General features: G+C 40.0%; 1 protein-coding gene across 1 annotated transcript in view; it reads left to right on the top strand.

Annotated features, from left to right (window-relative positions):
- Window positions 1-15,441, top strand: part of stab2 (stabilin 2) — a 93,768-nt gene that overhangs the window by 37,819 nt on the left and 40,508 nt on the right. The window contains exons 23-33 of the mRNA XM_085769422.1: window positions 1,426-1,519; window positions 2,898-3,056; window positions 3,161-3,256; window positions 5,110-5,202; window positions 5,282-5,329; window positions 7,602-7,735; window positions 8,965-9,067; window positions 10,107-10,184; window positions 12,463-12,552; window positions 13,174-13,281; window positions 14,174-14,305. Of these exons, the coding sequence (XP_085625548.1) occupies window positions 1,426-1,519; window positions 2,898-3,056; window positions 3,161-3,256; window positions 5,110-5,202; window positions 5,282-5,329; window positions 7,602-7,735; window positions 8,965-9,067; window positions 10,107-10,184; window positions 12,463-12,552; window positions 13,174-13,281; window positions 14,174-14,305 (1,135 nt within the window). The remainder of the gene's footprint in view (window positions 1-1,425; window positions 1,520-2,897; window positions 3,057-3,160; window positions 3,257-5,109; window positions 5,203-5,281; window positions 5,330-7,601; window positions 7,736-8,964; window positions 9,068-10,106; window positions 10,185-12,462; window positions 12,553-13,173; window positions 13,282-14,173; window positions 14,306-15,441) is intronic.

Genomic DNA, 15,441 nt, shown 5'->3' with positions numbered 1-15,441 from the left:
GGAGAGGGCCCATGCACTGCAAAAACTCAAAATCTTACCAAGAATATTTGTCTCATTTCTAGTCAGAAAATTCATTTCTAGTCAAAACTATTCTCATTCTACTTAAAATAAGACTCATCACATTAAAAGCAGCTTGTTTTTAGACACTTTTTACTTCTTTCAAGCAGATTTTCACTTGGAATAAGTAGAAAAATCTGATAGTGGAGCAAGTTTTTCTTTCTTATTACAAACACAAAAAACTGCTTCCACTGGCAGATTTTTCTAGCCAGGCTAGCGCCGCCTACTGGTTCCGGCAAATTTCATTTGCCTCAACCATGTAGTCAGGACATTAGCAATGCGTTTCGGTTTAGCTAGCAATGCGTTTCCAGAGTGGACAGACCAATCAGCGAACAGACGGGTAAGTGAAGGCGATGACGTTGAACTCAAGCGCTCAAGATTAACCTATGAGCTTAACCGGTGTATAGCACACGTGACCACCAAGCAGCAGCGATTAGTTGAAGCAAATGTAAGCAACCGCCTCCCGGAAGCAAACGAATCCCTATGGCTGGTGTTCAGACGCTATATGAAATGTAATGAAATAAGCGGCTGATGCATCAGGCTAAGATTTTTCTACTTATTTCAAATAAAAATTAGTTTGAAACAAGTGAAAATGATCTAAAAACAAGTTCATTTTTAGGTGATGAGTCTTATTTTAAGTGGAAAGAGTTTAGTTTCGACTAGAAATGAGACATTTTGACAAGAAATAAGACAAATATTCTTGGAAAGATGTTGAGTTTTTGCAGTGTGAAAATCCTGAAATTATAATTTTTTTGTGTGATGTTTTTATTTTGAATGAATTGGCCCCCCCAATTAATTGGCGTCATAATTTATTTCAAATATATTGATAACATCAACTGAGAGAATGAACTCTGTGTCAAAGTGTAAAATGGTTTAGTCCGCCCATAGACAGCTGCCGGCGACAAGTGTAACGTCAATGACTGAATGAGGCTACAGTAGCTTTCAGCATGCCACCCATAAAACATAAATCGGGGTATCAGAAAAAGAAAAAGTGGAAAGAAAAAGAAAGAAGGAAGAATTAGGGGAAGCAACTGTTAAAGGGATATTTCAACTTTTGGCAAATTGGCCCAATGCCATAATCCCTATAGTTTTAGGAGTAGATCTGTTACCTTTAATTGTCGGTGCAAGCTGTTTTTAGAACGGCGGAGATGTGATATGAGATAATAACAGAACGTTACGAGTTGTTTTCGAGCCAATGCAAAGCCAGTATAGATGGATAGAGACAGGGGCCCACTGACATTACGAGTTGTACAGGGCCCAGAATTTGGTGCTACGCCCCTGAGTTCACCTGTAGCGGCTTCTACAGAATCAGATTTGCGAAGAGCTCATTACCTGGTAATCTGATTACCTGTGCTCTGTACATTCCAGGTGTGTGTGTAAACCTGGTTACCAAGGTGACGGCATCACCTGCGTGGAGTCCGACCCCTGCGCTCCGCCCGACCGCGGCGGCTGCAGCCAGAACGTAAGTCACATGACCTGAGTGATGTGAGGCTAAAGGGTCCAGACTAGAGCGCTGTAAAAGAGAGTAACAACACCACCATTGACTCCCGTGGTAAGGGTTTAAGGGTTTAAGGGTTTAAGGGTTTAAGGGTTTAAGGGTTTAAGGGTTTAAGGGTTTTGTTCCCCTAGTGGCAGGATATGGGTATTGCAAAAGCGCCCAGAAAACCCATTCACTCCAATGTATGTGTGTTGCCCACTGGCTTGTAAATGGATGAAAACGGCCGTGTTTTTGTTTTTAGGTGTCTCGGTCATATCAGATTATACTTAGAATTTGTTTATTATAAAATGTAGATTGAAACATTCATGTAGACAACTGTTTTTTGTTTTGTTTTTTACTATCCTATGTGTTAATGTTTATCTGTAAAGGATCCTCAATGATGCTATTAACGTGGGTGATCTATAAATGTCCTTAAATGATTGAAAACACCACACTGCTCATTCACCAACAATGCAGAGATGTCAGTTCTTTTGCAAAACCCATATTCCTCCACCAGGAGGCGCTGCCATTGGACCAATGCTGTCCTTACTCTCTTTTACACTGCTCTAGTCCAGACCCCTGACCGGTGTTGGGCCGTTATTTTAAAAAAGTAATTAGTTATTGTTACTAGATTACCTTCCCCAACAAGTAACTGAGTTAGTAACTGAATTACTACTTTATAAAAGTAACTAATTACCAGGAAAAGTAACCATTGTGTTCCTTTTTTTTTTTTTTTTACCAAATATATCAAATATTTGGTCGTTTGTCTGGAACTAACCAACTCACACAGCGTGGAGGGATACTGAGTGAGTTGGTTAGTTTTTGAGTCAACGGTGCACTGCAAAAAATCAAAATCTTACCAAGAATATTTGTCTTATTTCTAGTCAAAATGTCATTTCTAGTCAAAATAAATCTAATTATACTTAGAATAAGACTCATCACATTAAAAAGCAGCTTGTTTTTAGACACTTTTTACTTTTTTCAAGCAAATTTTCCACTTTAAATAAGTAGAAAAATCTGATAGTGGAGCAAGTTTTTCTTTCTTATTACAAACACAAAAAACTTGCTTTCACTGGCAGATTTTTCCACTTATTTCGGTTGAAAATTAGTTTGAAACAAGTGAAAATGATCTAAAAACAAGTTAATTTTTAGGTGATGAGTCTTATTTTAAGTGGAAAGAGATTAGTTTGGACTAAAATTGAGACATTTTGATGAGAAATAAGACAAATATTCTTGGAAAGATTTTGAGTTTTTGCAGTGTGTTATAACGGGGAAGCAGGAACTTTTTGGATTACTGTTACTGAACAAAGTAGCGGTGTTATTGTATAACCCCGTTCCCGTGGCCGCTCGGCGCCCCCCGCAGGCTGAGTGTGTGCGGACGGGACCGGGGACTCGAACCTGCCGGTGTCTGAGCGGATGGAGAGAGGACGGAGACGAGTGTCAACCGATCAACAACTGTGACGGCGCCGACAGAGGAGGTTGTCACGCCAACGCCACCTGCACCTACATCGGCCCGGGACAGGTGAGCTCCTCACACCTGGTCACACATCTGGATTCACACGTGTGGTGGTTCTGGTTCTGAACCTGCTCGAGTCCTAAAGTTCTGGTCTGTTCTGCACCAAACAGAGCGTCTGCAGGTGTAAACCCGGGTTCAAGGGGACGGGCGGAGACTGTGAACCCGCCAACCAGTGTGCCATCGCCAACGGAGGCTGTCACTTCCTGGTAAGTCCTGTTGTGTGTCCCAAATCGCTGCACTTCTGCACTTACACTTAATACTTTGAGTACAGAAGTGCGTTCACACTGAGCAGTGTGCGAAAATGTAGTGCGCTGTGCCGTTTGTGCACTCAAGGGGCCAGAAAATTGAGTGTGGATCAATGGACACTTTCCACCCTCAACAGCCGTCATCTTAGTGACGTAGCAGAAACATGTCACTACTTTTCAAACGGCAGCGACTGCTTCACAGTGTACTGCCTTACAGTGCACTGCCTTGTGCCTTACAGTACACTGTCTTACAGTACACTGCCTTGTGCCTTACAGTGTACTGTCTTACAGTACACTGCCTTGTGCCTTACAGTGCACTGCCTTAAGGCTGGTTTATACCTCCGGATACGGATGAATTTCATCCGTCCGTATCAAACGTTATCTCCGTAACTGGCCTTCATACCTCCGTCCGGTTTCACCGTTTTTATGGACGTAACGCAACTTATCCTCTAGGCGGCAGTGTGTGTCTAATTACAGCATCAACATTAAATGTATGTTCCCTCTCACCAACTCACATGTCTTCTTCAAATTGTGCACCGTTTTAAAATGTTCAATATTTACTCTCGTCTTCTCCTCCTTCTTTGGATTTCTGGCAACTACTCTCTTCTTCGCCGATTTTTGTAATGGAGTGACTTTTCTCTGCTTCTGACTCAATACTGCCACCACGGTTACTGGTGGTATTGCTCCGTTTCATCCGGAGCACTCCGGACTCGTAAGCTCAGAGGCAACGGATCCACTGACGGATGAAACAACCTCCGGATACGGACGAAAGTGTCCATATCCGTTTTTACCGTAGGGTATAAATGGGCCTTTACGGTGCACTGCCTTGTGCAGTGCACTGTAAGGCACAAGGCAGTGCACTGTAAGGCACAAGGCACAAGGCAGTGCACTAAGAGAAGTATGCGATTTGAGACACACCACTGGTCTCATGACCTCAGTGAGTCGTACATGAGCCTTCAGAGGACCCGGTCTACATGGAGGCTCCTCCTCCTCCTCCTCCTCCTCCTCCGACCGCCGCATCAACCGTTGGAAGTGAGGTGAACGGTCTCGCCTTCGGAGCATTTCCTAGTTCCGTCCGAATGTAATCTAAGTTCTAACGTTAAACATTTGAAAGTGGCTTTTATTTTTACATCAGCTCCTCGCTGTGCAGAACCCCCTCAACGTTCGATAGCTAGCATGCAAGGTAGCTATTAATAACGGCGAGCAAAGAATCTTGGGATACGGGAGGCCACGAAGGATCAGTGAGGTGCGTTGTGGTGTATTGATGTGCTGATGAAAAGAAGGGATCACGGCCGACACGTCTTCACTTGTATTCAAAAAGGAGTTTATTAACAAGAAGAAGAACAGTGTACAAAAAATGTCGAATCCTGGAGCATCTCTGGTGCCAATGTGAGAAGTTCTCTTTCTTGGCCCAAAATTCTAACCTTATATACCTTTCTGAGAGGAGCCCCTATCAGAATGGTGAATGACCTTTGGCCTACCCTTTAACCTTTAGGCTCAACGAAAACACCATGTCCTGTCTCCCACAACACTTAGCCATAAGAGAAAACAAAAGAACCCGTCATTCACATTGATCCAGACAGACTCCATGAAATTAAATGACTTCTAAGCAGGACATCGATTCACACATTCCTTGAATTCCAGAAAAAATCACACACACAAAGAAGAACATAAGGTACAGTAATACAAGATATTAAAGCAAGAAAGTTAAGGTGGATAATATACTACAGCGTCCTCCTAGAACCGGTAAAGGAAGGAGGAGACCCACATGACCTCGGTGTGTGTTTGTGTGTGTGTGTGTGTTGTATCTTCAGGCCAGCTGCCAGCTGCTGTCCTCTGGGTGGACGTGTGTCTGTGACGAGGGGTTTTCCGGAGACGGGCAGATCTGCTTCGGCTCGGTGGATCAGGTGAGTGGTGGTGACGACCAGGTGAGTTCAGCCTCTCTCCACCAAACCTGAGTCTGTTTCTGATCCTTGATCCTTCCAGGAGCTGCTGCTTCTGACCGACGCCTCCGAGTTCCTCCGCTGGGCCACGGTGAGTCGCTTCCCACACCCGGTCACACCCGGTCACACCGAATCTGTGTTTGGTTCTAGGAGGACTGAGTCTTTTGCCCAATTCCAATTCTATTTTTCCTCCCTACCCCTACTAGTCTACTTGCCAGCCCATAGGGCCCCATTGTGAACCCGGAAATGTTGAGTACCCCAAAGTTTTATGTTAGAAATAGATAGTATGGGTCCCCAGTATTCAGAAACTGCCGGATGCTAACTTATATATATTGGGCAATTAGCATAAGAGACATAATTAGCATAAATTAGCATAATTGCCTATATGGGCAATATTTCAACAAAATTGACTTGGCTGATCTGGGCAATATTGGAGTGGTTTTAGGGGTTATTGATGATGCTGAATCCATTTCTGACATTTTCGAAATTCAAAATGGCTGTCTAAACCGGAAGTAACCAGATTTTGGTCCATCAAAATCGGCCCACTGGCGGTTAAAATCCGGTCACTTCCGGTTTAGACAGCCATTTTGAATTTTGAAAATCAGAAATGGATTCAGCATCATCAATAACCCCTAAAACCACTCCAATATTGCCCAGATCAGCCAAGTCAATTTTGTTGAAATATTGCCCTTATAGGCAATTATGCTAATTTATGCTAATTATGTCTCTTATGCTAATTGCCCAATATATATAAGTTAGCATCCGGCAGTTTCTGAATACTGGGGACCCATACTATCTATTTCTAACATAAAACTTTGGGGTTCTCAACATTTCCGGGTACTCATTGTTGGCAACTAGACTATACCTCTAGCCCTTAATCCTTGCCCCTTGAAACGGAGCTACAATTCATAGAGGTTGAAAGTCAACCCCTACGAATTGGGACGCCCCTTTAACAGTCACATACGTCATCAGTCGTCTCTGCTGGCTTTCACATAAGCATTCACATAAGCATTCAAAACCACGTTAACTTAATAGAATAAAATAAAATTTAATGCAGACTGATGTGTTGATAGTAAAACATGTATTTCTTGATGTAAATGTGGTGGTTTGTGTCCGTAGGCTCCAGAGCCCCGAGGCAGCGCTGCTCTTCTGTCCAATACACACAGGAAGCTTCACTTTACATTCAGACTAACTAATGCTACTGATACAGGTGTTAGATTTCATCAATGAGACCAACATTTATCTCCTAAAAAGAATGTAACTACCCAGTGGTAAACCTCTAAAAAAGTTAATTAGCGATGGTTTTCTCCCCCGGGATGACGACGGAGGTTGGCCGGCTGACCAGCTCTCTGGACGGGTGGTGTCTCTGTGACGACACGTTGATCTGCTCCACAGGTGGAGCTTCACTTCTCCCAAAAACATGGGAGCAAACGTCTAAACAGCCTCATGTGGATAAACCCACCGCACATTGGGGATCTAAACAGCTACTTTCTCACATGAAAACATATTAAAACTTAACAAAATGACGTAATAACAGCAGCGCTACAGCCAGAAATAAAACAGCTGCCGGTTGCCGCGAGATGCATTCTGGGAAACTTGTCATAGCCCTCGGTTTGAAGTGTTCCTCTGAAAAATCTCTGTTTGAAGGTCCAGATAGCCAGACCACTTCCCCCTAATAGTCTACTTGCCAGCCCATAGGGCCCCATTGTGAACCCGGAAATGTTGAGTACCCCAAAGTTTTATGTTAGAAATAGATAGTATGGGTCCCCAGTATTCAGAAACTGCCGGATGCTAACTTATATATATATTGGGCAATTAGCATAACTGACATAATTAGCATAAATTAGCATAATTGCATTCAAAATGGCTGTCTAAACCGGAAGTGACCAGATTTTAACCGCCAGTGGGCCGATTTTGATGGATTTCAAAATCTGGTCATCGGTTTCATCATCAGCCATTTTGAATTTTGAAAATGTCAGAAATGGATTCAGCATCATCAATAACCCCTAAAACCACTCCAATATTGCCCAGATCAGCCAAGTCAATTTTGTTGAAATATTGCCCACATAGGCAATTATGCTAATTTATGCTAATTATGTCAGTTATGCTAATTGACCAATATATATAAGTTAGCATCCGGCAGTTTCTGAATACTGGGGACCCATACTATATATTTCTAACATAAAACTTTGGGGTACTCAACATTTCCGGGTACTCATTGTTGGCAAGTAGACTATAACCCTCGTCTGGACCAGAACCAGGGCAACACCACTTCACGTGAACACGCAAAACGAAGAGTTAGGACCAAGGGCTACTGTAGGGCTGAGGGGGGATTGGAATTAACCCTTTGTCTGTCTCCTCAGGACTCTGGTCTGAGCCGGTCTCTGTCGGAGCAGAACATCACCGTCCTGGTGCCGTCCTCAGCTGCCGTCGCTAAAATGTCTCAGGACGACAAAACCTTCTGGACCTTGAAGGGAAACTTGCCGAGTCTCATCAGGTTAAAGACGTCTGAGCTTTCACTTTTACACACGCACCAGTTAATACCTCTGTTCCACCAAACTGGTTCTGGTGCTGGTTCGAAGCCACACTGCAAAAACTCTAAATCTTACCAAGAATATTTGTCTTATTTCTAGTCAAAATAAATCTCATTCTACTTAAAATAAGACTCATCACATTAAAAGCAGCTTGTTTTTAGACACTTTTTACTTCTTTCAAGCAGATTTTCACTTGAAATAAGTAGAAAAATCTGATAGTGGAGCAAGTTTTTCTTTCTTATTACAAACACAAAAAACTTGCTTTCACTGGCAGATTTTTCTACTTATTTCAAGTGAAAATTAGTTTGAAACAAGTGAAAATGATCTAAAAACAAGTTAATTTTTAGGTGATGAGTCTTATTTTAATTGGAAAGAGATCAGTTTTGACTTGAAATGAGACATTTTGACAAGAAATAAGACAAATATTCTTGGAAAGATGTTGAGTTTTTGCAGTGTAGGCCGTGAAAATAGGCCGTTTCTTTGGCTCTGTTCACAACACTGTATGTTGTAAATCTCTGGGCAGGGCTATTATGGGCTGGCGTTGCTAACGGGAGGAGTGCAGAGAGTCTTCTACTGCAATTAAACTACTTAGGGGCTATTTGGAGATCATACAACCCCACTTTAAAAAAATATGATACTATCCCTTTAAGCACCGAACCAGCACTGGAACCAGTTTGGTGGAAAAGAGGTATTAGTGGTCTGGACCTGGACCAGTCACACGGCAAAAACTCAAAATCTTTCCAAGAATATTTGTCTTATTTCTTGTCAAAATGTCTCATTTCTAGTCTAAACTAATCTCTTTCCACTTAAAATAAGACTCATCACCTAAAAATGAACTTGTTTTTAGATCATTTTCACTTGTTTCAAACAAATTTTCACTTGAAATAAGTAGAAAAATCTGCCAGTGAAAGCAAGTTTTTTCTGCTTGTAATAAGAAAGAAAAACTTGCTCCACTATCAGATTTTTCTACTTATTTCAAGTGAAAATATGTTTGAAAGAAGTAAAAAATGTCTTTAAAACAAGCTGCTTTTTAATGTGATGAGTCTTATTTTAAGTATAATGAGATTTGTTTTGACTAGAAATGACATTTTGACTAGAAATAAGACAAATATTCTTGGTAAGATATGTGAGTTTTTGCAGTGCAGAGCGTTAACAGACTCTGTTGTGTCTCTTCGTGTCGTGTTTTAAACAGGAACCACGTGATCTCTGGGAGGTTTCCGTCGTCCAGCCTGAGCGCCGTCTCCTCGGTGACATCACTGCTTCAGACAGCACTTCCTGTTTCAACAGCCAATGAGGTGAGAGCAGTAGCACAGGGGCTGAGGTGCACTGCAAAAACTCAAAATCTTTCCAAGAATATTTGTCTTATTTCTTGTCAAAATGTCTAATTTGTAGTCAAAACAATCCCTTTCTACTTAAAATAAGACTCATCACCTAAAAATGAACTTGTTTTTAGATCATTTTCACTTGTTTCAAACTAATTTTCACTTGAAATAAGTAGAAAAATCTGCCAGTGAAAGCAAGTTTTTTGTGCTTGTAATAAGGAAGAAAAACTTGCCCCACTGTCAGATTAATCCAAGTGAAAATCAGCTTGAAAGAAGTAAAAAGTGTAGAAAAACAAGCTGCTTTTTAATGTGATGAGTCGTATTTTAAGTAGAATGAGATTAGTTTTGACTAGAAATGACATTTTAAACTAGAAATTAGACAAATATTCTTGGTTAGATATTTGATTTTTTGCAGTGTGAGGCCGCCACCACTAGACACAGTAATAATCTTACTCTATATCTACCCTTCACCCACACATCACACCATCAGTTTAATCTGATTTATAGAGGTCCTATGTTCTGGAATGGACTATACCTCCTTCATTAAGATCCATTTCTTCTTACTCACTTTTTAAAAAGCAGTTAAAAATACATCTCAACTTCTCTCTTTCCTCTCTCTCTCTCTTTCGCTCTCTCCATATCCCGCATCCTTACTCTGTCCTTTTATGAGTTCAATTAATTAATTTTTTGTATATTATCTCTATTGTCTTTATTTGATACCGAATCACTTTGCACTTTATTTCTTTATTTTTTTCTCATTTCTGTTCATTTTTGCTCATATAACATTGATTATGTAGCACTTTATCTCTTTTTTTATGTTTATTTGTTAGCCATTGAAATTTGTCTTGTTGTAATTTGTTATAGGGGTGGAGCCTATGTACCAGCCAACCGGCTTCGTTCCCTCCTTGCACCATTGAAATTTGTGTGCTAAATAAATAAATAAACTCTAGACTCTAAACCAGCCAGAGCAGTCGAGGTCCGTTCCCTCTGACTCTGACCCGTCTGTTCTCAGGTCACGGCTGTGGGCGGAGCCTCCATCACCACGCCGGATTTAGCCGCAACCAATGGGGTGATCCACATCGTCGACAAGGTGAGAAGGTCGCCATGGTGATGGTAACGGCACCTGGAAAACCGTACAGACGGACTGACCATGGGGGCAAATTGTCCATTTTATTAGGGCCACGGGCCATCGCACCGGGCACTGATCCCGTAGGGACCAAACTCGGCCCGGCCACAATTTACACTCTACACACATAATTTTTTCAGAATTTGTAAGACAAACTTGTTCTGTTTCTCATCATGTGCTCAAAATATCAGAGAGACTTACAGAATTAGAATTATCAGCCTCTGAGTGCGGCCACGTCTGTCTCTGCTCCTCATTGACTCCAATACAAATATTTTCTGAGAGGAGCAGAACGGCCTGATGTTTTAAAACTGCCAGCGTCTCCAAAATATTTACTGTAGAAACACCAAATCGTACCGAAATTTTCAGTAAGTCCTTAGAGCAACGTTGATCTGTGTTTTGTTCTGATAGGAGTTACCGTTTTCTCACCCTAAGCCTAAATGTGAGACCGGTGCAGAGGCAGAAAATCACTCTTTTTCTCCACGTTTCTGTCTGCCTCAGCCTGGGGGGGGGCCCTATCGCCGTAGTAACCACCTCGAGTTGCCGTGGTAATGTCTGATTCTCAGGCCAGAGCTCGTTAACTTCATAAACAATCCACCTGGCGCTCGTTTAAATGTTTACACACACACACACCAGGGTTCTTACGGATCCTTAAAAAGTCTTAAAAGGCATTGAATTCATTCATCTAAAAACAAGGCCTTAATTGGCATTAAAATGTTTTAAATCAATTTTTCAAAGTCTTAAAAATGTTAACACATGGTGAGTGGTATTTTATGGTTGTAATTAGTCTCAAATCTCAAAATAATTGGTAACATTCCGACATAGAGAAGTTAGTGGCGGCTGTCAACGCTAAATTTCTCACCGCCACCAGCTCCAGAGTCAGTTTTTTTTTTTTTTTCGGACTTTTTATGCATTTATTTAGAAAGGACAGCTGGAAAGAGACATTTATTTTGAAAGGACAGCTGGAAAGAGACACAATCCAATGTTCATGTAGCAGTCACTTTACCTTGGATCACATAGGAAAGTGGGTCAAATTGTCCCTAACCCTACGTATGTAATTGATGTGGTGTTTTTTTTCTGCATTTGTGTTTATCATGAAGTCAGTCTTAAATTTCATTTCAAGTGGCTTTAAAAAAGTCTTAAAAAGTCTTAAATTTAACTTGGCTTAAGCTGTAGGAACCCTGGCACACACACACACACACACACACACACACACACACACACACACACACACACACACACAGTTAACCTAATGTGGTTACAGCTCCTCCATATCAGTGCTTATAGAAAGATGATCATGTGTCTGTCTGATCAGCTCTGTCTTGACCTTAAGATCGTGGGTTTGATTCCCATGTTGACAGAGATGGTAAAACCGGCAGTAGCCCCGTGGCCCTTTCAAAATTTCCCCAGAGGAAATGTTCTAGTTTTATCTATTGTCTATCTGTTTATTGATTGTTTACTGTAATGATGAGGAGAAAAGAAAATGCATTGATGCTCTACTAGGAGAGCTACATGTTACAGTCTCATCCTGTCAAAATTATGTGTTCAGTCTTTCAAAATTGTTTGGCCGTGAACCAGCTGACCCCGACTGACTCTTTTTTTTTTTCTTTTGTGGTCAGATCAGCACGGCTGCATAGTCACAAGACCACCTCGGTCGCGTCTTCACACATTTCATTTGTTACCGTGTATTTGAGTGTTCTGAGTATCAAAACAATATTCTAAAATTTTACAACACATTTATATATATATATATATATGTACTGTCTGTAGTTACAGTAAAAACAAAACCTAAGTCATTATGATGAATGGAGTAGAAGTGTTTTCCATTCATCCTCGTGTTTTACACTGAGCACATCAGTGTTCAACTGGTTCTTATAAATGTCTCGTCATATGATGGTTTGTGTCATTTGAGACTAAAACAGCATTTTGAGAAGAAATAACATTGTTTTGAATGTAAAGTTTCATTTTGCAGGAGCAGTGAGGGGTTTTGCCCATTGTGTGTGTGTGTGTTTTTGGATTTGTGTGTAGAGTTCTGAGAGTATGAGGCATGCTTTCAGAAAATGTGTGTAAACAATCAAGAAAAACTGTATTTATCTGCTTATTGGTTGTCTATTGTTCTATTGTCTTAAGTGTTTCTTTTTGAGCTCTCGCAAACCCTTTTCCAATGTGTTTTCCTCCACAAATGGCAAATAAACTGACTCTGACTCTGACGGTTCTGTGTCTCTGTGTCTGTGTCGACCTGCAGGTTCTGGTTCCGGACCGGAAGCTGAGCGAGGGGCTGCTGGCGGCGCTCGCCACCCGGCCGGAGTTCTCTCTCTTCAGATCGCACCTCATCGTACGAACACCGACCGCCAACCGGCAGCCGCACGCCACAAACTCAAAATCTTTCGTCTTATTTCTAGAATATTTGTCTTATTTCTTGTCAAAATGTCTCAATTTTAGTCAAAACTAATCTCTTTCCACTTAAAATCAGACTCATCACCTAATGATTAACTTGTTTTTGGATCATTTTCACTTGTTTCAAACTAATTTTCAATTGAAATAAGTAGAAAAATCTGCAAGTTAAAGGAAGTTTTTTGTGCTTTGTGTCACTATCAGATTTTTTTTTTACTTATTTCAAGTGAAAATCTGCTTGAAAGAAGTAAAAAGTGTCTAAAAACAAGCTGCTTTTAATGTGATGAGTCTTATTTTAAGTGGAATTAGATTTGTTTTGACTAGAAATGACATTTTGACTAGTCTGTGTGTTTATGTCTTTTACCTCAATCTTTTTATGTCCCAGTGTAAAGCACTTTGGCTTCCCCTGTGGTTTTTTTAATGTGCTACGTATATAGATAAAGTTGATTGATTGATTGATAGAAGTAAGACAAATATTCTTGGTAAGATATTTGAGTTTTTGCAGTGTATGTCTGCATCGTGGTGTTGTTGACAACTTGTTGTTTGTTGTTTTCCGGTGCAGGAGTACAACCTGACAGACGAGATCCAACAGGCCAACGAGTTCACCGTCTTCGCTCCGACGGACGACGCCATCAACGACTACCTGAAGAAGATGGCCGCCACGGCGCTGGTACGAGTCCAGCTGCTTCGCCAAACACCTGCACTGCAAAAACTCAACATCTTTCGTCTTATTTCTAGAATATTTGTCTTATTTCTTGTCAAAATGTCTCAATTTTAGTCAAAACTAATCTCTTTCCACTTAAAATAAGACTCATCACCTAAAGATTAACTTGTTTTTAGATCATTTTCACTTGTTTCAAACTAATTTTCAATTGAAATAAGTAGAAAAATCTGCCAGTTAAAGCAAGTTTTTTGTGCTTGTAATAAGGAAGAAAAACTTGCTCCACTATCAGATTTTTCTACTTATTTTATTTCAAGTGAAAATCTGCTTGAAAGAAGTAAAAAGTGTCTAAAAACAAGCTGCTTTTTATGTGATAAGTGTTATTTTAAGTATAATGAGATTAGTTTTGACTAGAAATAAGACAAAACTGTGCTCTCACTGCAAAAACTCAAAATCTTTCCAAGAATATTTGTCTTATTTCTTGTCAAAATGTTTCATTTCTAGTCAAAACTAATCTCTTTCCACTTAAAATAACTTGTTTTTAGATCATTTTCACTTGTTTCAAACTAATTTTCACTTGAAATAAGTAGAAAAATCTGCCAGTGAAAGCAAGTTTTTTGTGCTTGTAATAAGAAAGAAGAACTTGCTCCACTATCAGATTTTTCTACTTATTTCAAGTGAAAATCTGCTTGAAAAAAGTAAAAAAAAAAGTGTCTAAAAACAAGCAAATTTTTATGTGATGAGTCTTATTTTGAGTATAATTTGATTTGTTTGGACTAGAAGTGACATTTTGACTAGAAGTAAGACAAATATTCTTGGTAAGATATTTGAGTTCTTGCAGTGAGAGAGCTGAGAGCAGACAGCTTGTCACAGTCTCTTTTCGCTTTTATTTTGAAAACAGGATGTGAACACGACTCGTTACCACGTGGTGATGTCGGAGCGGCTGCTGAAGACCGACCTGCAGCCCGGCGGATACAGACCCACGCTGCTCGGCTTCTCCTTCCAGCTCGGCTTCTTCCCCCGAGACGGGAAGGTCAGAACCAGAACTACGTGTTTCCATCGGCTCGTTGAGTTAATTATCTCAAGATCCATAAAAAATATTAATGCGAATAACGCCGGTTCAAGTGCGTTTCCATCTCAGACCTTTGAATTAAAAAAAAAAGCCGTGAGTAATGACGTCATGTGCTGTTTTGCGATCACATTGGTGTAGGCTATCGAATTGTTTTCTAGTAATTTAAGGTGTTTCCATTCATTTTTCTACTTAATTCAAAAATTCAAAGTCTTACCAAGAATATTTGTCTTATTTCTAATCAAAACAAATCTCATTCTACTTAAAATAAGACTCATCACATTAAAAAGTAGACACGTTTTACTTCTTTCAAGCATATTTTTACTTGAAATTTAATTTTTTATTTAACCTTTATTTACCCAGGCAAGCTAATTAAGAACAAAATTCTTATTAGATAAGTAGCAACATATGATAAGTTTTTCTTTCTTATTACAAGCACCAAAAACTTGCTTTCACTGGCAGATTTTTCCACTTATTTCAAGTGAAAATTTGTTTGAAACAAGTGAAAATGATCTAAAAACAAGTTCATTTTTAGGTGATGAGTCTTATTTTAAGTGGAAAGAGATTAGTTTTGACTAGAAATGAGACATTTTGACAAGAAATTAGACAAATATTCTTGGAAAGACGAGTTTTTGCAGTGTGGAGAGTCTCCACATGAAGCCAGTCTGTCCTGTTCACCTGCATCTGTCTGTGTTCACTCTAACAGCTGGAATACGTAGACGAATCCACATAAAACGTGATCACAACTCGCATTTATCAGACAAACAACTGTTTCCATCAGAATCTGTTGCCTGAACTTTGTATCGATCAAGAGAAAATCCAATGAGATTAACTTTTTATCGATATTCATGACATTTAATCGAATTTTACAGTTTCCATAAGACATTTTGGTAACACTTTACCTGAATAGGTATTCATCAGATTGACATAACACTGTCATAACCATCAATGAATACTTCTGACAGCTGTGGTTAAGTGTCATTCAGTAAGTTATGTCACTTTTGATGCAAAGTTGACATTGTTTGGGATGTTTTTGTTCTGACAACTTGACATAAAGACAATTTAAACTGTCATAGCAGACCTAATGGACAAACTTTAAC

Source organism: Trachurus japonicus, chromosome 23 (assembly GCF_045865225.1).
Source record: "Trachurus japonicus isolate A0001 chromosome 23, Traja_1.0".
Taxonomy (NCBI): domain Eukaryota; kingdom Metazoa; phylum Chordata; class Actinopteri; order Carangiformes; family Carangidae; genus Trachurus; species Trachurus japonicus.
Note: the sequence above shows the minus strand (reverse complement) of the source record. Positions and strands in the feature narration are given on the sequence as shown.